The following is a 23,449-nucleotide window of genomic DNA, read 5'->3' on the forward strand; positions in this document are numbered from 1 at the left end:
GCACGCAGCTTCTGGAGCTCTTGGCGCTCAGCAGATGGAAGCTCAGGACCACACATATACAAGTAGTGCACATGCTCCCCATGGGACAAAATGAGACACAAGTGACTAGGCCTTCGCTGTTTGTTTTCACCCTTTGCTCCTGAGTGCTGTAAGCTGAGGTAAATGTTTACAAAACTTTTGGAAACTAGCATGTTAATTTTGATCCAAGGGAGGGGTTGTTTCTGGTCAACTGAGGGATTTTGAAATGGTCTCCAGTTGGAACATAAACCATTTCATTTTGTAATTATAAGAGAGATGAAACCAGATTTAATTCAACAACTTTTTTAATGGCTGCATCTGCTGTAAACTATGTTGTAAATTTTTTCATGTAATTTGAATTATAGGTTTTGTAGATTCAAAACAAAGCAACATCGTGCAAAGATTGTCCTGCTTACAAGGAACTCTTCCTGTCATGGGTGTGCACTGTCACAATACGGCATTGTGAAACTCAGTGTGGAGTACTCTCCAAACATTAAATACAGAATGTCCATGTGATCCAGCCATATCACTCCTGATACATAGCCAAAAGGCTCTATATCTTACCACAGAGGAACTCATGCATCCATGTTCCTTAACACATTATTTATAAGCAAGGAAATGAAACCAACCTAGATGTCCACTGATAGATAAGTGAATGAAGAAAATGTAGTATATATGCACAACTGAATTTTATTCTGTTGTAAGGAAAAGAAAAATAATGAAAGGAGATTGATGGACCTGGAAAGTATTAAATTGAGTAGGTAACCAAGATCATAAACAAAACCACATAATCTCTTTTATACACAAATCTTAGCTTTTAATGTCACCTGTGTGTGCATAAATAGGTGTGAGTGTCTATAGACCTAGACACTAACAAGGAGGTCGGGAGAGGAAAAAGTGTGTCCAGGAAGGGGGACAACAGTGACGTGAGAGCAGAAAGGAAGCTAGAAGGGTACAAGGGGTAGGGTAAGGCAGGAACGTGGGTAAGGATATGGGGGAGGAGAATTAAAATTTCACTTGAAAATTAAACCTATCACTGTGTACTGATTAAATTTTTTAATTAAAGCATAACTGTAACATATTAGATTGTCAGATACCATGTAAATGGTAGAATCTGTCTGGAGGAATTCCATTTCATACTCTAACATCCCCAGTGTGCTTCTGGAATGGTGTATGTTTGGAACAGTTGGTAGACTTAAATTTGTTTTATAATGTAATAATATAATCTCAGCTATAACAATGTTAACTTCACTCTGTGTATGCATTATCATTTGTTATTAGGCATCACACTCAGAGATTTATTTTTTACAAATGATTAACTTCACAGGTAATAGTTTTAAAATGGGTGGAGCAGTATGTGATCTGCCTAATTGGTTCTGTTATATTTGAACCTTTTCCAACCGAATAGTTCAAAATATTATGGGGAGTAATTTTGCTAAACGTAAGCATTTTCCCTTATGTGAGCCTTTTGTTATTTTTAATTCTATATCAATATTAGCATAATATTTTAATGCCTATCTCTTCTGGGTATGCAGTATTTACAGTTGTGTTTACTTTTATCAGTAAATATATTTGATTAGCATTCTTAAACACAATATTTTGTATATTTGCTTGTATTTTTATATTCCCAAGCACATATGGTGTTTTAAATTCTCCTTTGAATAATTATGACATATTACTGGTTCCATCATTAGTTATTGAGTTAAACAAAATCTTTGACACATTTAAGTTTTTATTTGTATGAGGTTATGACTTTGTTTTCTCTTCTTTAAAAAAATTTTTTTCATTATTTTATTTCTAGTATTTAACACAAACCCACACACTGAAATATAGCGCAGAAAGGAGAAAAACTCCCTAAAAAAATTCCTATATGAAAGGAAATTTCCTTTTCTTATAGCATAGGAATCTGTGCATGTTAGAATCTTAGCATGGAAAACAAATTCATATCTTTTTTAATTAATTTATTAAATTCACTTACTAGTTTATTGAAGTCTTTAAAGAAAGGACTAAAGACATCACCATTTATTTTGCAAAATATTTCATTAGCTGTTGCAAAAAATTTGTGAGAAATTCAATTACTCTGTACTCCAATGAAGATGAGTGAACATCAATGTTAACTTGCAACTTTATTACTCTCATAAAATCTAAATAGAGATTTTTAAGTAGATATAGCATAAGTTCTTTTAAGTGACTGGAACATCTTGAATAATGTTTCTGTGAGCAAATTAAAACACAAAGGAAATTACAACATTCACATTAAAACATCTAAGCAGTGAGTAGTACAACACTGTGAGTACTGTTAAGCTCTATACAGTTTGTTATATTTAAACAAACACAAAACTCCAGGATGGATGATTTATCAGTTAAAAAAAATACAAAGTCACTTCTAAAATTGTCAGCCATGACTTTAACAAATAATTGTAGAAAATGATAGATCTAACTTTCAAAATGCTAGAAATTCTCCAAATTAGTTTCTAGGCACCAGAGAAGTTTTCTTACAAAACTGTCAGAATTTTTTTTCTTCTTCTGCAAGCAATATAGAAAGTTTTCATCTGCACTTCAGCTTTATAGAAGTCTAGTTTCAAAAATAGCATTGCAGAACTAATACTGACTGATCTCAGACTGGTGTAGCTGAGGATAACACCACAGTGGGTGCTGGCAGTAAAGAAATTTCAACGACACTCAATATGATAAAAGAATAATAAAACTGAAAATTATAATACCTTTTAAACATGTTCTCTAGTAACTCAGCATTCTGTACTATCGTTTATCGTTAATACTTGACAGTTTAGAAGAATGCAGAACTACATGAACACTGTCAGCAAAAATATGAATCTAGGCCTCTGAATAATAAATAGCTAAATTTGAGTGTAGAAAAAGGAAGTTTTATACAGTTTTGGCAACTGAAAGTTCAGAACAATCTGCATTCCTTCTTAATGCTGACTTGCTATGAAATCCACAAAATTGAAACTACCTTAGTAACTCCGTTTCCTGTATAGGTAAATTACAAATCTGTATACCAGATCATCTAACATATCAGTTCTTGATAATTTGAATTATTTTCCTTGACGATTTTAAACAACTATTGCAGCATAAGACACTATTAGTGATGACTAAATCATTACTTTCATCCATTGTGACCTGACTGACATACTTCAAAACACACATATATGACTTTCGCCAAACTGACTTTTACTAACTGAAGTCAATCTTGTTCTTCAGAAAGCCCAGAACAAAGTAATATTAGAAAAATTTATTAATATAGATAAAATTCCTCTATGGTTCATTTAAAAAACAACCTGGGTCTTTTTCAAAACCATATGTCTTCATTTAGTAATAGTCATTAAAGTTATATTTTAGTAAATTAAAGTCCACATGTGTAGCAGACTAGCTTTTCTTGCTGTAGTTGTTAAAATTTTCCTGATTTCAGTGAGTCGTCACAAACATCAAAGAAGAAATATGTCAGCACACCAAAGATAATGTGTTTGTGAAATTATGGCTTTGCATTTTTAAATAAATATTTCCTATCTTATCACTGCTATTTCTGGGGTTTGTTCTTGGTTCTCAAACTTCTGATGCTGGTATCTGGTTGTCCTTAAAATATTTACCAAATATAGAATTCAGGACTTTACTTCACCATAGAATCAGCCCAGATACTGTATCAGATACTAAGTTGCATATGATGCTACATTATCTATCTGCTTTAAACGTTACCTAGGTTGTGTTTTGAATTGAAACAATAAAATAAAATGACAGGGTATTTACAGGTTCATTTTCACAGCTCTCTCTCTCTCTCTCTCTCTCTCTCTCTCTCTCTCTCTCTCTCTCTCTCTCTCTCTCTCTCTCTCAGGTTTAGAAGATAAAAAGAAATCCTTCATTGATTCTCTTCATGTAAAATGATTGATCACTTGTCTACACAGTAGAAATGGAAAGGCCAGAGTTTCTATTTACAGATTCAGGAAAACTGATTTCCTCCTATGCCTGCAATAAGATTTTTTTTAAGTAGCTGGCAAAGTGTTTGCAGCTTCCACCAATATATTTCCCTAGCGATTCAGAAAATGATTGCAAACTGTAGAATTTGCTCACCAAGTGTCAAAACGGATGTGCCACAGGATACAACCGTATGTAGCAACAACTGAGAAACCCATAGGAATTCTGCTCAGTCGCTTTTCTTAAAGAAAAGAATATGAGATGACAGTCCATTGGAGGCATTCTAAAGAGGGTTGGAGTCTTTTCTGGACAAACTGTTCGCTGCCACCAAAAAACAGACAAAGAGTTTTACAACAAACAAAAAATCAAAATGTCTTTTTGTGTCTGAAAGATTGAGTGAAGTCTCCTCGGTGGAAAGAGCAGAGCTCTGGTCGGTGTGGGTGTGAAGGTGCACAGTCACCCATGGGTGAGTGCCTGCTGTGTTGTGCGGGTTCCGAGGCATGTCAGCTCCCGAGAGTTGATTGTGCTTATCTTCGTTCCAATTCCATGTTCAGTGATGTCAGGTTGGTAACTTGAAATCAGTCACAGTGGGAGTATTTACTGGCCAACATCATCGGTTGAGGCTTTTCCCCTCGTAGAGAGAGGGTTGTTAAATTTATCAACACAAGTCTCATTTCACTTGAGGACTTTCTTTGTGGCATTCAAGAAATCCACTTACTATTAAATCTTCTGGCTTTAAAACCATAGGTTCAAGTGGCACAAAACAGGTGAGAGCTCTCTATTCTCACATGACTAGATCATACATTTTTTCTGGTTTTAAGGCAACACTTTCAATATCCTGGATGCTTTTTCCATTTAAGTGTTCAGTGGGACAGTCGTGACTGTACCCTGGGACATCACTGATTGTTGACACTGTGTAGGATGCACTGCGGAGAGCATCAGAGTGGGAAAAGCCATTTCCAAATTGGATTTTATATTGGTTCCAATTTCTTCTCAGAATTGCCTGAACCTATCAATCAACAAGAAACAGCAAGAACAACCCATTAGGTGAGATGAAAATGTTCTATTCGAAGCACAGATACCATCACCTTTATACTATCAGATCAGCCTCCGTGACCTAGAGGCTGACCACTTCTAGATCATGAAATATTTGCTCTATTGCTGTGGCATGATATATGTTTGCCCAAGTGTTCATTGTTTACAATTACTAAACCACTAAACCAGGCTGTCATTTGATTTTTGGCTAGTTTTTATGTGCTGTGGGATAATCCTGTACACTGTGAAAATGTGTTGCTCTCCTGGTTAATAAAAAGCTGATTGGCAGGTAGCCATGCAGGAAGTATAGGTGGGACAACCAAACTAAAGGAAGAAAAGAGATCTGAGATGAAAGATGCAGAGAGAAACAAGATGGGTGTGTACTAAAAATACAACATGCAAATATATAAAAATATAGTAATTAAATTAAGATTATAAAACCTGAGTATAACAATCATTACAATTAATATTAAGTTTCTGAGTGATTATTTGGAAGCAGCTGTGGCACAAGAAAACTCCATATATATGTGTCAGGAATCTAAGCAGCTAAAAAAAATTGCAGCAATCTATATACTCTTAATATCTTCATATGGTAAGGATACATAATTAACTTTCTGTTCAACATATTCATGTAAAATCTATATTAAATATTTTATAAAGTCTGTCCTATTTCTTTTCTTGTTCCCTCTCCAAACTCTAAACATTCTACAACCAATATTGATTCATAGGAAGCTATAGCTTTGGGGGTACTTTCAAGTCTCTTATATGGTATTACTTAAGATGAAAACAAAGTTTTCCTGTCTTAGTTCATGTTTTAGTATTAAAGGAAAAGGGATGGTCAAATATGTAGCCATCCATTTCTTAAACATAATTCAAAATTAATTACAGACATGTCCATTTAATTTCTTTGTAATTCAAACACTATGTAAGTAAAATACTATAAGCTCAGTTATACAATATATTATTAAGAAGTTCAGAAACTTTTGGACTTTCAGGACAATCCTTTTGTATCTGATAACAAAAGCTGATGTATATTCCTGTAAGTATTGTGGTAATAAAAAAAATTATAGGATAATGTATGTATTTATCTTGAATAAAATTGTGTTTGCTTCTCTTGTGGTTTAGTAATTGTAAATCAACAAAATAAGATATTTAAATTAAAGTAGCTTAGTAATATTTATGCATGTAATATCTTTAAAAATGCAAGCAGATTATAACTGTAATGGGTTTTGTTTTGTTTTGTCTTTTGGGTTTTTTTGTTTTTTTGTTTGTTTGTTTGTTTGTTTTTGTTTTTTGAGACAGGGTTTCTCTCTGTAACAGTCCTGGCTGTCCTAGAACTCACTTTGTAGACCAGGCTGGCCTGGAACTCACTGGAGATCTATCTGCCTGCCTCTGCCTCCCGAGTGCTGGAATTAAAGGCCTGTGCCACCACCACCCAATCTGTAATGGTTTCAAATGGTATGTGCTAAGTAAATATTTAGAGATATGAAAAATGCTTTTAAACAATTATGTAACTATTTGATGGGAATTATTTTATTCTCATGTTTATACATATTTTCCTTGTTTATTATGAATGCTAGACTAATCAAATGCTGGACCTACATAGATTCAAGTTGAAGGGGAGTGGGATGTAGCTTCCCATAAAATAGTTCACACTAATGTTAAAAGACCTCAACAAGAAGACACTCATCTTGAGGCCCTAGGACCAATAGTTCTAAAAGAAAAGCTAACCAAATCCCAGCAGTCAAAATTAGTTTGAACTGTTAGATGTTTGTCCTTGAAGAATCTATGGTGATGGTTACCAACTTATTTCTTCTTAGTGATTTCTTCTTAAATCAACAGAAAAATCATGAAAAGACAATATCCTGAAGTGTGAATTATTATTTACCAAAGTTAAAAATGAATTTAATAAAGACCAGGGTCTTTGCAAACGTGTGTGATAAAAAATGTTAATTTTTAACTTCTTTCTCTAATATAAGACCATGTTTATTTAACAGGGTGTTAAATTAGACATTCAGTAAGTTTAAATGGGAAAAATAAAAAATATGTAGCTGGGTGCTATAAAAGATATGGATATGGTTTAAGTGGTTTGTGTATGAGTTTTATGCAGGCAGCTAAATCCAATGATTAGCATAGTATATTCTCATTTATACACCATAACGATCAATGATAATACTCATTAATCTAAATCAACTTTTAAAATATGATAGAGGCTGGGTGGTAGTTGGCCACGCCTTTAATACCAGCACTTGGGAGGCAGAGGCAGGTGGATCTATGATTTCAAGGCCAGACTGGGCTACAGAAAGGTGCAAAGCTACACAGAGAAACCATGTCTCAAAACACACATATATATATATATATGATAGAGATAAGGAAAAACTACCCAGTTTTCTTTGCTGAATGTTAAGACTTCTCAATGATTTTTTTGTTTAGTTGATAAAAATACATATAATGTATTGTTGATACATATGGCCTTCTGATGACCATAGTCCCTTGTTTAAGTTACCAGGACATATTTTTATTTCAGTGGGATGGTCCTAGAAGTGGCGTGGCCACTTGTCAGCTACTGTTAACCAGCAAGAAATGCTAAGAGGAAGATAGATGTTTGCTGAAAAATCAGCAGTGAGAGTCAAGTGCAAATGTAGAGATTAGGCAAAAGCAAGCCACTTGACCTACTGTGAAGGGCAAGAAGGAAACTAAAACCAAGCAACTGATTTTAACAAAAACATGACATACTTGGAACCACACAAACTCAATCTGGCAGCTATTTCTTCATGTTACAAGAGTGGGAAAAAACTAAGAGGCAAAGAGACAAAATGGGAGGGAATAAGGCATTTCTTAAAATGAGGGATGAGATCACACTCAAACAGGGATTGTGTCTCCCAAGCAGAAGGAAAGAGGACAGATGTTACAGATGTTGTGATGAACTGAGGGATCTGGCAACCACCTAGTTCAAAGGTTTTCTTATTATTAAAGTTTTCCAATGCCAAAATTTTCTCAATTTAAGGCATGGCAGAAGAACAAGGTACTGTGTCTCTTTTGTTTATACAGATAAAGGACAACAGGAGTGCAAGGCACTAACTTCAATATTCCCCGGACACGGTTTTGGGAGGAAAGCGCCAATTTGAAATTTAGATTGCAGTATGATTAATGCTCGCATTTCTACATGGTTTTTCATTGAAACAGTGAGTTATCTGACCAACAGAGCAATGAAGCTATACTATTCTAAGGATGTGGTGAGGTTGGGCATTATATGAAAACTTTACATTCCTCAGTTTACATTCACCTTTTCGACATTAGTGTAAATAACTTGCTTTTATTTCCATTTTATAAGGACAAATACACTTTCTTTGGTTCCAATTCTTTCCTAAAATATAACAGCTAGGAAGAAAGAAGTGTCTCCAGAATCTAAAGAGCCTATCTTGTTCATTCTCGTCGTCTCCTACTCTAGTCCACAACTGCATCACTTACTTTCCTAGTGACTATGATTTAAATATTTAAAATCACACTAATCTGTGTCTGTAGATAAAAAGCCCATCTTCCATATTTCATACATGCTCTTTGGCATGTGTTCATATTGTTCTCATGAGTACTTAATTGTTATAGCCAACATTAACAACATACAAGATTGCCTAAGTCAGTGCATCTGCATACATACATATATAATAAAGGCTGTGTGAGTTTCCCTGCCCCCCCCAAAAAAAAACAACGAATTATCGGTCCTTTCTTAGTGCATTCTCTGTCTATTAGAGGAAAACAGTCACTCCCATGTATAATGTAGATGAGTCACAGAAATAGTTACAGTTCAATAGCCACATTTGACAATGCACTGTTCTATCCCACTGTTAAACATGGTGTTATAAATAAATACAATGTAACAGCTATAGTTTCTGTTACATACACTTTAATTTTTACTTTAAACAATTTGTTTAATCACATCCAAAGAGAAAAAAGTAAAAGTTTACTTAAATGAGGAAAAAGTACTTTATAGTTTCTCATGGGATGTATGTAATTTCCAAGCATTTATTTTATAGGAAATATCCTCATAAATTATGCCAACTGGGCCATGTGTCCCCCACCTGAGGTTTCCTGGTGAGTTTCTCGGTTATCCAGTGCCCATTTCTCACTGGGTTGCTGTCTGGATTTCTGTGCTGTGCTGAGTTTTGCTAGCATGCTCCAGCAGAAAATTGGCCAACAGACCAGAAACAAATAAAAAGCAAAGACAATAATGCTCAAACAACTGAGCAGTAACACTATCCATGGGTATAGAATATGGACTCAGTTAGATTACTGAAGCCTCTCAAGTAGGAAGGCCTCAGATAAAAACCTATGAATCTCCAATGTTAATTTGTTTTCATCTTTTGTGTCTATGGTAAAACCTTCCAAAAGATTACATTGTTGAGAATGTACTACTGAAAAAGAGAAAGGGAGAAATGAGTAGGCTGGTTCTTGTGACAATGTATGCTCTATGAAGTTAACCATTGCCCCCATCACTGTCCCCAAGGCAACGTCCAGACTTAGTACCTCCTTATGGTAGATCAAAGAGCTGCCTACTCATTGGAATATTTTGAAGTAAGACTAACTTTTCCCTATTTCTCAACTCTAATACTACCTGTGTTTTGAGATGAAAATTTGTAGCTACAAAAAGTAATTTTTATATTATTTTTTTCTGTGATAAAATTGGTATTTGAAATAGTTGTTTTGGGCTTGGGCAGTGATGGCACATGCCCTTAATCCCAGCACTCAGGAAGCAGAAGTAGGCAGATCTGAGTTTAAGGCCAGGCTGATCTACAGAGCAAGTTCAAGGACAACCAGAGCCACACAGAAAAACCCTGTCTCAAATAATAATAATAATAATAATTGTTTTGGGAGGAATTTATAATCCCATTTGTTTTAAAAGAAAAACTGTATAAATTATAAAAGTAGTAAAATCAATAAGCATACCTCTCCATTAAAAAAGCAGAAAATTGTAGACACCAAAAGACCCTGTTTAAAAAAACAACAACAGAATTATCTGAATCTGTTTTTTATTTAAAACAATTTTAAATTTAAAATATTTTGGTCATATTCTTTCCCTCCCCCAAGTCCTTCCAAATCCTCTCCCCTCCCTGCTCACCCAACTTTAAGTTCTTTCTCAAAAAAACAAATACTCAATACAAAAGCAAACCCCCCCAAAACAAACAAAAAAAAACACCCAAAAAGGAAAAAAAAAACTACCAAACTGTAACCAAATAAAAGCACATACACAAAACAAACAATCAAACAAACAAAAAACTAGGGAGTGCACTATACGTTGGTCAACTACTCCTGAGCATGAGGCCCGTCCTGGAGTGGTTGCTATACCCAGTGTCATTCTATAGCTACAGTTTTCCTACCTTGTCCATAGTCAGGACAAATCTCTCTCACCTGCCAGACCCACAGCCGCTCAGACCCAACCAAGTAAACACGGAGACTTATATTGCTTACAAACTGTATGGCCATGGCAGGCTTCTTGCTAACTGTTCTTATATCTTAAATTAACCCATTTCCATAAATCTATACCTTGCCATGCGGCTCGTGGCTTACCGGCATCTTTTCATGCTGCTTGTCAGGGTGGCAGCTGGCAGTGACTCCTGCCTTCCTGTTCTTTAATTTCTCCTCTCTGTTAGTCCCGATTATACTTCCTGCCTAGCCACGGGCCAATCAGTGTTTTATTTATTGACCAATCAGAGTAACTTGACATACAGACCATCCCACAGCACGGCCAAGTGCAGACCATCTCAGACACCTGCACTCAGGCCCGTGGTCCTAATCATCCTCTATGTGGACCTGCTGGGTAAAGCCACGAGGAACCCGAGAACAGGCTCCCACAGGACATACAGAACATTCCACAGCATCACTCCATTAAAGATAACTAATTTTCGCACTCCCAGCAGATATGCACGACAGTTCAGTTGTTAACCTTTACCCTCATGGTCAGGTTTTCATCCCTTCATTTTTTTTTTTAAATATAACAAAATAAAATAAGGTAAAGCAAAAACTATCACACTGAAGTTGGACAAGACAAAGCAACAAAAGGAAAAGAGCCCAAGAGGAGGTACAAGAATCCGAAAGACTTCATGCATTTATAATCCACTTGTTACTGAAGGAGTCAAGAGTAAAACCAAATCTACATGCAAACTCAGTACCAAGCTTGTCAAGCTTGCCCTCTTGAGCGGCAGGAGCGCCTTACCTGATAGTGCATCAGGATGTGCATGACATAGTCATACACCTCCTCCGCAACCCTTCCTTCAGGCCGCCACGGAAACAGCACGAATTCAATGCCCAGGAGTGGCACCAAGATGAGGGTAGCCCTCACAGCTTTCATGTAAAGATTGGACTCTGCTTGGTGAGTAACTTTCAACTTGGTGATGAGAACACGTACAATATTTAATAGGAAAAAGAGGTTAACCTAAAAAGAAAATAAAAGAGCATCTAAAAGTCAGTTCGTATTTAGTATTAAGAAGCCAGTTTTCTAAAACCTGGACTATTTCATGTACAAAGAATAAAGGCACATTTTGTATAATAATACACATATTAATTAGTGTATATTTCTAGAGTGATGCTCTTCAGTTTACAGGTACATGAATTTTGATGAAATTAACTTTTAGAAAAATAAAATTATGGTAGAATTGTAGAATTATTATGGATCACATTCATGCCGGAAATATTTCAGTTATTTTATTTTTTTTTTTTTTGGTTTTTCGAGACAGGGTTTCTCTGTGTAGCTTTGCGCCTTTTCCTGAACTCACTTGTAGCCCAGCTGCCTCGAACTCACAGATATCTGCCTGCCTCTGCCGCCCGAGTGCTGGGATTAAAGGCGTGAGCCACCACCGCCCGGCTCAGTTATTTTCTTAGTTCATTTTCTATATAATATTTAAGGCTTGTCTATGATTCCAAATCAAGGTCATAAACACTTTTAGCAGAAGGAACTATTCTTAAGAAACGTTCATTTTTTTAGGGTTTATTTGTATGTTTTATGTATGTGTACCCAAGGAGGCCTAGGGAAGAAATCAGATCCCTGGAGCTAGAAATACAGGCAATTGTGAGCTGCCAACGTGCAGGCTGGGAACTGAATACAGGTCCTCTGGAAGAGCAACAAGTGTTTTTAACCGTTGAGTCAACTTTCCAGCCTCAACAAAGGTTGATTTTTGTTTTAAATTACCTTGTCCTCAGTGCCCATACTGTCGACTCTCCAGGCATGTATTCTGCCATAATAACTGTTTTTATGTATTTGTTTTGTCTTCCTTTTTGTAATAACCTTCACAATATCTTTTATACAAACATTTCTTATAACAAGTACCTGAAATAGGACTGTAATTTTCTTTATGCTTATGAAGAGATGGTCACACAACTGAACCAGCTGATAATCAACCTAGATGATGCTAGAGAAAGAATCTTCGGTTTTCCACAACAACTTCTATAAATAACTTTCTGCAACTACAATTTACTATTTATGTGCTGTAGCAACATTCCCCCAAGAGATTACACTGTCTTTGAAGAGATTCATTCCTAGAACTCTGAAAATGGAATTTGACTCAGTAATTAGGAATTTGTCTTATGAAACATTAATTTCAATTTGTCTGTACTCTCATCCTTTTCATCCACTTTTTCTTCCTCCAAACTCTACTTTCTCTCCTTTTATATTGACTGTTGTAGTTCCTTTTCCTCTTCCTGTGATAAAATACTCTGACAAAGTATGTAAGAGTCTATTTTAGCACACCATTCAAGGGACTGTTACAAAGGGAAGTGGAGGTAGCAGGAATCTAAAGCAGTTGGGCCAGTTCTATATTAAGCCGAGAATCAGGAGCAAGGAATGCATGCTGGTACTCATCTCACTTGCTTCATTTATACCGTCCAGGATTACCTGGCTATGAAATGATCCTACCCATGATTAAAACGTATCTTCCCACATCAATTAAAGTAATTAAGAAAATCACCTACAAGCATACTCAAAGGCCTATAGGTCATTCTAGGTCCCGTCAAGTAGACAGTTAACACTAACCACTATATTGACGGAAATACAAACTAAACTTCACCCATTTTTCATTGACAATTCGTCATGCTTTTAAGGGGATTATGTTCAGAAATGTCATATTGGGCAAATTGTTAATTTCTTCCTTATTTCTCTCATCTTGACTTCTATTGCATCTGTCCTTTGTTTAGTAACCTGATCATAAATTTTTAAACAACAAACAAGTATGGAGTTTATGTCTATACACCTTAATAAACTCAAAGCTGGGTGGTGGTGGTGCACACCTTTATCCAAGGGCTCAAAAAGCAGAGACAATCAGATCACTGTGAGTTTGAGGCCAGCCTGGTCTACAAAGCAAGTTCCAGGACAGCCAGGGCTGTTACACAGAGAAACCCTGTCTTGAAAAACAAACAAACAAACAAACAATGAATGAATGAATGAATGAATGAAATTCAAACAAGGGTTACCCATCTTTCGGGGCAAAAAAAAATGAACAAATAATATATGTTTATTAATTTTTTTAACATGGGTCATGAAAATACTAAGCATAAAACTACTCCACTATTAGGAGAATTCCATGTGGCATAGGCTTTAAAGCAGCCCCGTAATGAGAACACATCTGTGAGAAGCACACGTTTATAGATACTGGAATGTGATGAAGACAAAATGAGAACACCATTTGACAGGTGGGGATGAGGACAGCGCAAGTCAGCGTGCCAGCTGCGCTCAACCTCTCTAAACAGATTTCCCTCTTACACATACACGGAGGTCTTCAAAAATAAAAATTACTACCGCTCCCTGGGAAAAGCGGGGTAATGATTCCTTTATCCACTATTTATAAGTTATAGATATAAAATATAAAGTATTTTAAAATCCTAATATTCAAAAAACTCTAATTAATAAATGGTAGAAATGTGGCAGTTTAGGCCCATCCTCCAAGAAAGAATAGCCAGACACAAAGGATTCTTTAAAGCCATCATGCTTATTTAAAACATGAGACTAGAACTGATGGGGAAGCCAATGTCTATGTAAGCTTCTCTCTCTTTATAGCTGGGGCAGGGTGAACTGGACACTATGCTCCATGCAGTTTCCCACGTCAGTAAGAATTTTAAGCAAAAGCAGCAGCAGAATTTTAAAGTTTAGATGAACTTATCTGAACTTCATCTGACTTGGGACAGACGTGGTTAAAAGATTCCTGGTGGTTTTTATTTATTTATGTTTTTGAGAATTTTACACATGAGTTCTTTGTTTTCATCATTCTGCCACTCACCTTCTCCTTCCTGAAACTCCCCTCAGGTAAACCCTCATCCCCACACCTTCTCACATTCATAGCCTCTTTCTCTTTATCATTGTGTGTGTGTGTGTGTGTGTGTGTGTGTGTGTGTTCAGACACATATAAATATGTAAGCATATCTGTAAGTGTTGCTCTGTGTATATACATATATAGGGCTGAGCACTCAGTCGATTATGGCACCCATCCCTGGGGAAGATGAAGAGGTACAGGTATTAATGCCTGCTGAGAAACCTGTTTTTACTAGAGCACCCGTAATGTTCAATAGCCACAAGGTGTCTTTGTAGCACAAATCCTAATTGGTCCTTAATATCAACCCAGAGACAGATATCAGGTAAATGCTGAAAGATCAGAGAGACAAAGGAACGAGACACAGCCACCTCTGACCTCACCAACTCCTCAGCCAAAAAAAAAAAAAAAAAGCCGGGGGGGGGGGGGGAGGGGGAGGGGGAGGCAGGGAGCACCTGTCTCCTCCCACTTTATATTCCTTTCTCTGCCCAGCCATATCACTTCCTGTCTCAACCTCCCTAGAGCTGGGATTAAAGGCATGTGTGCTTCCCAAATACTGGGAGCAAAGGCATAAGATCCCAAGTGCTGGGATTAAAGGTGTGTGCCACCACTGCCTGACCTCTATAGCTAACTAGTGGCTGGCTTTGCCCTCTGATCTTCATGCAAGCTTTATTTGATAGAGCATACACAAAATATCACCACATATCTTCCTATCACCATAGTGCCCAGAGTCACAGAAAGAAGCAGAGAAAGTCAGTACAGTGGCTGAAGAAGTACTGTTGGAAGACTTTCACACAAGGATGGCCAGTAATTCCTTACCTATGCCCTCAAGTGGCCTAAACATCTCCAAGATCTCAAATGAAATGCATCATCTCTCAGCAGTATATTAAAAGTGCTGGAGATGCACCCTCCTTCTCAGGGCGGGGAGTGTGAGCGAGTCTGAGCAAGAAAGATGGATTGTGGTTTAAATGACTTATTTATTGAAACTGTACAAAGACTAGAGCCCCACCTAGACTCCTGGAATTTAAAGGGCCAATGAGGGACCCCAGAGTTAAAATAAGGACAGAACAATTTAAATTGGATAAGAAACAGTGTCCTAGTTTTGTCTTAGGTCACTCGGTAAGTGTCAAATGTTTTATGAAGACAGAGCACATATTTACTTCCTTTGACTGAGCAGTGTGATGAGCTATGTGTCATTTTTTTTACTGAGGTTACATCCCTGTTCTTCTCTCCCAAAGCTGATGTAGACAGGCTTTTCTGAAAACTGAGTTAGCTGTTGTTACATTTTCCATTTTGTAGGTGCTTTTCCTTCATTAGCACCTCTGATTTTAAGAGTTTTAATTGCAAACTACTGCTGCACACTCCGATCACATGCAATAAAATATTGACTTGGGTGTGTTCATGGGTAGACTGCACAATGTGTCTTAATTTCTGTGAGCTCTGTTCCAAACTGAATCATGGTATCATGCAGAAATGACAAGTGAAGAATTGTTGAAAGAATTCTTTTGCACATTTTATCATAATCTAGGCATTCTGCTAGTCACATGCCAGAACATGTCATTTACTCCTTAAAAGACTCTTTGAGGAATTCCTACTATCCCGTCATTACAGAAGAGGAAGCAAAGTCATGGAGAGGTTAAAAATTAAGTGAGCCAAGCACCACTTCTCCATAGTGACTGTTTTTTGACCAGTTGATATTTTCAGTATTTTGGTTTAAAATAGCTTGACCATGAACATGTGAGTTGGTATCTATATTCTAATTTGTTCTACAGGTAATTTGTGTCTGTTTCATGTCAGTCATATTCTGCTTTTATTATCATGGACTTATACTATGTTTTGAAGTTTAGTATTGGGATGCCTTCTCTGTTATTTTTGCATAGAATTGTTTTGTAAATTCTGTATCTTTTATGAGTCCATATGACTTTACAATTGTTTTTCCAACTCCATGTAGAATTCCATTAACATTTTGATAGGTGATATGTCCAAACCTGGGGATTGCTCGAGACAATGCATTAGGCATTTTAATAGTATTAATCTTTTCAATCCATGAGACATCTTTTCATTTATGTGTATATCTGATATTACTTCCTTTTTTTATAAATTTCATTGTCAAAATTTTTCATTTCCTTAGTTAAATTTATTAGTAGATATTTTTGTCAGTGTGTACAGATGGTGTAAATGGAATTGTCATTTAAATTTATTTTATTGTCAATTTGCTATTGGTATAAAAGTCTCCATCATTGATCTATATTTTGTAATTGAGAATCTTAAGGTATGGAGAGATTAGTTTGTCTACATGTTATACAATATAAGGAAGTAGGGTCTAAACACGGACAGCAGAATTAGTTACCAGGAGCCTCAGTTATGACATACTCTTGAGAACAGCTTGACAATGATATTCGTGAATTACATCAACAGTGTTCTAAATATGAACTAAATTAAAGTTGAAAAACAATAGTAAAATAACTGAAGAATTTTTGTGTGAAAAATAATCTGAAAGCAAGGGTCAGAAGCGTTTAACTTGTTCTAAGAAATTTTGTTTCTTCTTATATGAAACCTAATGCCAGCTCCACAGTATCACTTAGGATCTCACACTCTATGCTAGCTTGTATTAATTTATTGCTCATTGAAGTAACCCAATAAAAGCAGAAAATGTGACTTTTGTTACCCTGTAACTGAATAAGACAGAAGATAAAACTGCCCAGGCAGCTTAGGAGCAAAGATCCCCAAAATGCACAATTCCATTCTCATCCTTGGCCAGAAGCAGGATATGTTCTTGGACTTATCGTTAGGAATGCCAGAAAGGAGCTCTGGGTTCTTAACTCTTTCAAAATGAGCACCCTTGCCTCGAGACTATATATAACCATGTGAACCAAAATCTAGTCCAGACACTAATCCCTTCTGATGAACAGCTTTGGAATTGGATCTCTAGATTTTCATGGTGAAATAGGTTGTATCTATTCCTCAATTTCAGCCTATTTCCTAAATGATTTTAGGGTCTCTTAACCTGGGAATATTATAGTAGTCTTGGAAGCCAATGAGAATGGGTACTAGGGCTCTCTTAAGGCTTATTAGGGAGAGCTATTTCCTCCAGGACAAAATTGAGTCTGCCTCTGTCCCTGCATGAAGATATAACGTACCTTAAGAACTAGTCTAGCTGGATCTGTCAATTACCTGGGCATGATACCACCCCTCAGAAAAACTGATTCATCTTGAGCCATGCTAAAGAGGTGAGATGAATAATTATCCCCTTAATGAGATAATCTACTTATTCTTTTAAAAAAAAATGCTTGCCATGCTTCCTCATAGGAGACTGTGGAGATGCCTACTTATCTGAGTTACTCAGAGGAGCATAAATTTCTCTTGTTGTACTTTCTATCTCTTCTTCCAAAACTTACCGTGCTTTTCTTGATGCCTGGGATTTCTCACGCTTTCTCTGAAGCTCCCACCCATCTTCTGCCTTTCTCTTTTCCTCTTCTCTCTTCCTCCAACTGGGAAAATTTATAGCCTGTCCACCCTGTTGTTTTTCTCTTAAACTGTAATAACAGTGTCCTTGGGGTTTTTTGTTTGTGTGCGTGTGTGTATGTTTCTAAATTTAAATAAGAAGACTAAGAACCTAAAAGAGGAAATCCCAGTTGTGAAGGGCTCTACAAATTTTCTGGTAACACAACCACACTCAAAAATGTCCAATTGCTACATGCATATTAAGTGATGAGTATTGTAATTACAGAATATGTCAAGCGATACTCTTTCTAAATAAAGTTGTTTCCTCAATGACCCATTACTCTTGCATAGATGTGCTGTGGTTTTTTGTTGTTTTTTTGTTTTTGGTTTTGGTTTTGATTTGGGGTTTTTTTATCAGAGCAATCCTCTGCTCTGCAACTTGCCTGAGAAGGCAGAACTCATGGTATCATCACTCAGACTCTCTGAGGCTCTGACATTTACCGTATTTGGCTAGCTAGAGGAACTAAGAAGTCAGAGACAAGAAGAGAGAAAAGTCAGAGTATTTGCTTCTTCTTCTTCCTCTTCCCTGCCTGGCTGTGGTTTAGGCACCAGCTGTCTCCCACCAGTCAGAGCCAGGGTGCTTGCTTCATCGCTCTTAGCATTTGTCTAATTCCTTTTGAACTGCTTTGACCTCACTTCAAGTTCAGCTGCAAAAGCAACTCCCCAAACTTGGTCCTTGATGCTTCTCCATCACTTGCAAATTAGCAATGTACCTTTCCTGCTCATATCACAAATAGAACACCTTCATTGAGCTCTAGTCAATTAAGCAGCACATCAACTCTGACTAATAAGGATGGAGAGGAGATTCAGGAAATGGGAGCAACAGTGAGAAACAGAGAATTTTAGTTACATACCAGTAAAGCAGCACAAATCGGACCATGGATAATGTAGAGGAGATGGGTATCAGAGCTGATCCAGCAACTAGGGGATAAAGTGAAGACATTATATAAAAAGTTTTCACTTCGCTTAGCTCTAATAGAAGTCACAAGCGAAAGATATCTTACTTGTCGTTGTAATACAAGCTTCTGGCAATGGCATGGATGCAGGCAGGAAGCAGCGGAAACCCTACAAGTGAGGCAAAAGCAAATGAATAGATGCCTTTCCTTACAGATGAGGCTTCTCAAAGAAGTCTTCATGAATGTGAAATTCAGAGACACTTCAGTAGCAACCAATAGTTAGCCACCTACATTTACTGTGTAATCGCGTATGTATAGTCAAGCAGTAGATGTGACCAACTATCAGGTTTGAAAATCACATACCATTTTGAATCAGTAAGATTCCAGAGATTAAAACCATAATATGCTGCCTAAGTCACAATCCTTGAAAGAATTTCTGTATTCCTAGAATTTCTGTGGGGTGAAATTGACTAATATTTAATATTAATTGTTGGAAATTTTGAGACTGATAATTATTTCTACTGTAAGAGACAGATTCACAGTAAGCCATGTTTTGCAGAAAAAGAGAAAAATATGTTTCTTATACCAAGATTTCTGCATGTTTTGAAGCTTTCAAATAAGATCTTGAAAAAACTGAAGTGAAATGTTTTATAGAGACAATCAGGACATGCTGACAACTTGGTATGTGAACAAGCATACCTCTTTAAATATATCTCAATATCTACATCTCCATCTAGGTAGATAATAAAAAATGTCTGTTTTATCTCTGGAAACTAGTCCTACTAAATTAATCCCCTACATATTATGTTAATATACATTATTCCAATGACCTTAAGAAACATGGCAGTATGTTTCACTGTTAGTTCTGGTGAGTAACACAATGCCAAGAGATTAAGTGAAAGAAGCAGATCTTTTGCAAACTTTAATTCAATTATTGACACCCCTAATTTAACTATAAAATGACAGTTTAAGAAGATCTCAACAGGGCTGGATGTGGTGACACACATCTTCAATCCAACACTCAGAAGGCAGAAGCAGGTGAATCTCTGCGAATTCACACTCTTCCTGATGTACTTAGCAAATTCTAAGTCAAGAAGATCCAGTCTCCAAAACAAAGAGACAAATAGGATGGGAGGGAGGGAGGGAAGGAGGGAGGGAGGGAGGGGGAGGGAGGGAGGGAGGGAGGGAGGGAAGAGAATCTCGAAGGGTTTTTGGTGAAATTTCAAAGCACCAATGTCCTCATTTTACACATGAAAAAGGAAATTCAATACAGGGCAGAGACGAGATCTTTAATCCATAATTTCAGTTCTATTGTTTTAGACACTATGCATTCAGCTCGGATAAGCTTGTCATTGGAATATCAAATGTTAAAAAGTTGTCATATTATTAATCAAAATGAGACAATGAGTTTGTGACACTTTGCTTTACATGTTTCATTTTGTCACAATGAGGGAAGTATCAATTTACATGTCAAGAATGATTGGTAATAAGTCACATTGCCTGAAAGCTAAAAGCCTTCTTAATCAGATGATTCTGAAGGTGATCCCAGTGGCACCTACCCCAGCCAAGAAAATAATACCACATCAGGTGCTGCTTCTCTGCAAACACGGCCACCACAATGAGTGTGTGCAGGTAAATGCCTTCACAGAGCATCCAGAAGTAGTTACAGCCCATCAGGTAAAGATGAATGAACTGAGACACTTTGCAGCTCACCTAGGAGGGGGGAAAGAGTGCTTTCTTAGTGTATGAAATCCACATGTGAAGCAGTTGTCTAGTTTATTTCAGAAACCGTGGAATTTTTCTCTCCCTCACACAAAACTGCAAACTAGGAAGTTTGGGTTGTATAAGGCTCTTTTGAACACTCATCCCATGATGGCTCTAAAGTCATTAACCATGAACTCTATCAGTTCATAAGAATCGTGTGATATTCCAAACAATTCTGGAAGTCCAAAGTATTCCTTTGCTTAAAGGGTGTCTGTTTTTCTAATGTGTTCTGGTTATTGCATAATGAATATAAACTGTCCACACATATGCAAGTGCACATCTGTTTGATTGTGGTTGTTGCTTTTGGTTAGAAAAACTTAGATAGTCTTATCTGCACTTAATTAAACATGTGCAAATACTTGGCAAGTTTTGTGTCCTTCATTCCACAGGCATAAAAAAAACTTACTAAGTAATTCTCCAATGAATCTACACATTATCCACATATAAACTATGAGATTTTCATGTCAGGATAAAGATAAAGAACTGTGACTTTGCTTCCTCTTTTCCTTGGGTCCCACCCTCTCTTCTCTTAGAGAGGGAAGAAGAAAGAGTTTCAAACATCAGATAAAGGAAACACAAAGGAGCTGAGAGATAAAGATTCTTTTATCAAAGTAAGTGAATGTGTAGCAATATGTGGCAATCTTCAATTTCCAGTCTAAAAGTCAGTACATATTTAGTGGTTATTATAATTTTCTGAAATAAATATCATATCACAAACCTAAAGCACTGGGAAATAAGTTTAGAGTTATCATGAACTAGAACAAATAGCATTTGCATAAATATCATCCTAAAGCATTTGTAAAGTTGTCATTTATACATATTACCAAATCCCTGAATGTTTCTGTGAGGCATGCATTGTAAATGGCCACACATTGTATAGATAAAAAAAAATTGTACTAGGAAAGTGAGATTATTTGCAAATATTAATATAACATTAATCAGAGCTGCATCCTAAACAAACTCTATAATTTTATTTTTATGATTATATACATGTAATAACACCTTCCTAAACGGTATTTATAATGTCATTTCTTCATTTAATATGTGTTAAAAATTCATTTACAAAATTATAAATAATGCAGTATGTGTTTTACAAAATGATATTCAAGTCTCTCAAAGATATAATTTTTAAAGATGATTTCAGTATATTTATGATATATTTAATTTTCAGTGTTTATACAGGTATTACATTCTTTTCTAGCTAAATTTGATTTTGATGTTACTTTAATCCCAGCACTTGGGAGACAGAGGTAAACAAATCTGATTTCGAGACCAGAGTGAGTTCCAGGACAGCCAGAGCTACACAGAAAAACCATGTTTTGAAAAGCAAAAAAACAAAAATTTAAAGTAAAATTAATATAAATTATTATAAGGGAAAGCATCTAGGATATATTTCAGAAAAATATTTCTGTGGAGGGCACTGTTAACATAATCAGAAAATACTCTTTTACAAATAATAAATTCACTGTACTTTAACTTATACTTTCTCTATTAAATGCATACCCTTATGCATAAATGTAAGATTAGAAACTCTTACTATGTTACAAAACAGATCCTCTCATTCCTAGAGAAATTCATTCTGAAATGGCAGAATGCCAGCCAATGTTTTATATTGCTAATTATATCCTGGTCTGTTTCCTACCCCAGTAACTTTAGAGAGAAACACAAGAAAGATTAAATCACCCGGATGCACATGTGCAAACAATGGGAGAAACTTTAGAACTTTGTAAATTACCCTAAAAACACACATAAAACACATACAAGAGTGTTATTTATTGACCCATTTGTTGAAAAATCCTTCCCTTCTCTGATTCCAGTAACTAGATAATATAATCCAGAAAACACAACTTAATGTTCCCAAGAGCACAAACATACAGAGACACATATATACATACACAAAATACATGCATAACACACACACACACACACACACGCACACACACATCACTCATACATATGCCACACACACACACCACACACATACACACATGTACACCATATATTGACACACACCACACACATATACACCATGCAAGCACATACCACAGATGCTCACATATACATACACACCACATACACACACACCACACATGCATACACACCACATACACAAACATCACACATACACACACACCACACACGTACACCATATATTCACACACACCATACACACATACACACACACACACCACACACCATACATACACACAGAGACACCACACAAACACAGACACACACACACACACACACACATTTATATCCAAAATTGGAGTTTTGCTACAATGTTAAAGTAGATGATTCTGAAAGTATGAATATTTCTGCTCTGTGTGTGCGTGTGTGTGTGTGTGTGTGTGTGTGTGTGTGTGTGTGTGTGTATCTGTAGTGGGTAGGTGTTCCAGCTTTGACCTGGAAGTACTGCCCCTAGTGAGGCTTCTGGTAACTGCCACACCTACCTATGACCTGCCAAGACAGGAGCCCTGAAGACCCGAGATCTGGATGTGCTGGGTCTCTTAGTTCCTTGTCACCCTAGATGCTGGATGGTAGACTGAGCAGAATTCTCCAGAGAACACTGCTGGACTGCACTTCTCCTCTCCCAGATCCTGTAACCAACCCCTTGACTGGCTGTAAGTTACCCTAAAATAAACCTCCTTTTTAACTATGTGGAGTTACCTTAATAAATCCCACAATATGTATCTGCATAGTATATATAAATGTATCACAGATAATTTATATACGTAAAAATTTTATCATATATTTTTAAAATACGGCTTATAGAAAAAAGTTTTATTAGTGTCTATTGAGACAATGGTAGTGTTCTAACATTTTATTTTAATGGAGTTTAACATTGCATACAAAGTATGTAAATCCTTATCTTCCTAGTTTTATTAATTTTTTTTTTTTTTTTTTTTTTTTTTTGGTTTTTCAAGACAGGGTTTCTCTGTGTAGCTTTGCGCCTTTTCTGGAACTCACTCTGTAGCCCAGGCTGGCCTCGAACTCACAGAGATCCAT

At 36.4% G+C, this 23,449-nt stretch overlaps 1 protein-coding gene across 3 annotated transcripts in view; it reads right to left on the reverse strand.

Annotated features, from left to right (window-relative positions):
- Positions 1-1,414: 1,414 nt before the first annotated feature.
- The window catches only part of Calcrl (calcitonin receptor like receptor), a 95,065-nt gene continuing 73,030 nt past the window's right edge, over positions 1,415-23,449 (reverse strand). For all 3 annotated transcript variants that reach the window (XM_028881743.2, XM_028881744.2, XM_028881741.2), the window contains 6 exons: positions 20,236-20,389; positions 18,785-18,845; positions 18,635-18,701; positions 11,195-11,413; positions 9,928-9,969; positions 1,415-4,957 (listed from right to left, as the gene is read on the reverse strand). In XM_028881743.2, the coding sequence (XP_028737576.1) occupies positions 4,733-4,957; positions 9,928-9,969; positions 11,195-11,413; positions 18,635-18,701; positions 18,785-18,845; positions 20,236-20,389 (768 nt within the window). In that variant the 3' untranslated portion in view covers positions 1,415-4,732. The remainder of the gene's footprint in view (positions 4,958-9,927; positions 9,970-11,194; positions 11,414-18,634; positions 18,702-18,784; positions 18,846-20,235; positions 20,390-23,449) is intronic.

The sequence above is a fragment of the Peromyscus leucopus genome, chromosome 4 (genome assembly GCF_004664715.2).
Source record: "Peromyscus leucopus breed LL Stock chromosome 4, UCI_PerLeu_2.1, whole genome shotgun sequence".
Classification (NCBI taxonomy): Eukaryota; Metazoa; Chordata; class Mammalia; order Rodentia; family Cricetidae; genus Peromyscus; species Peromyscus leucopus.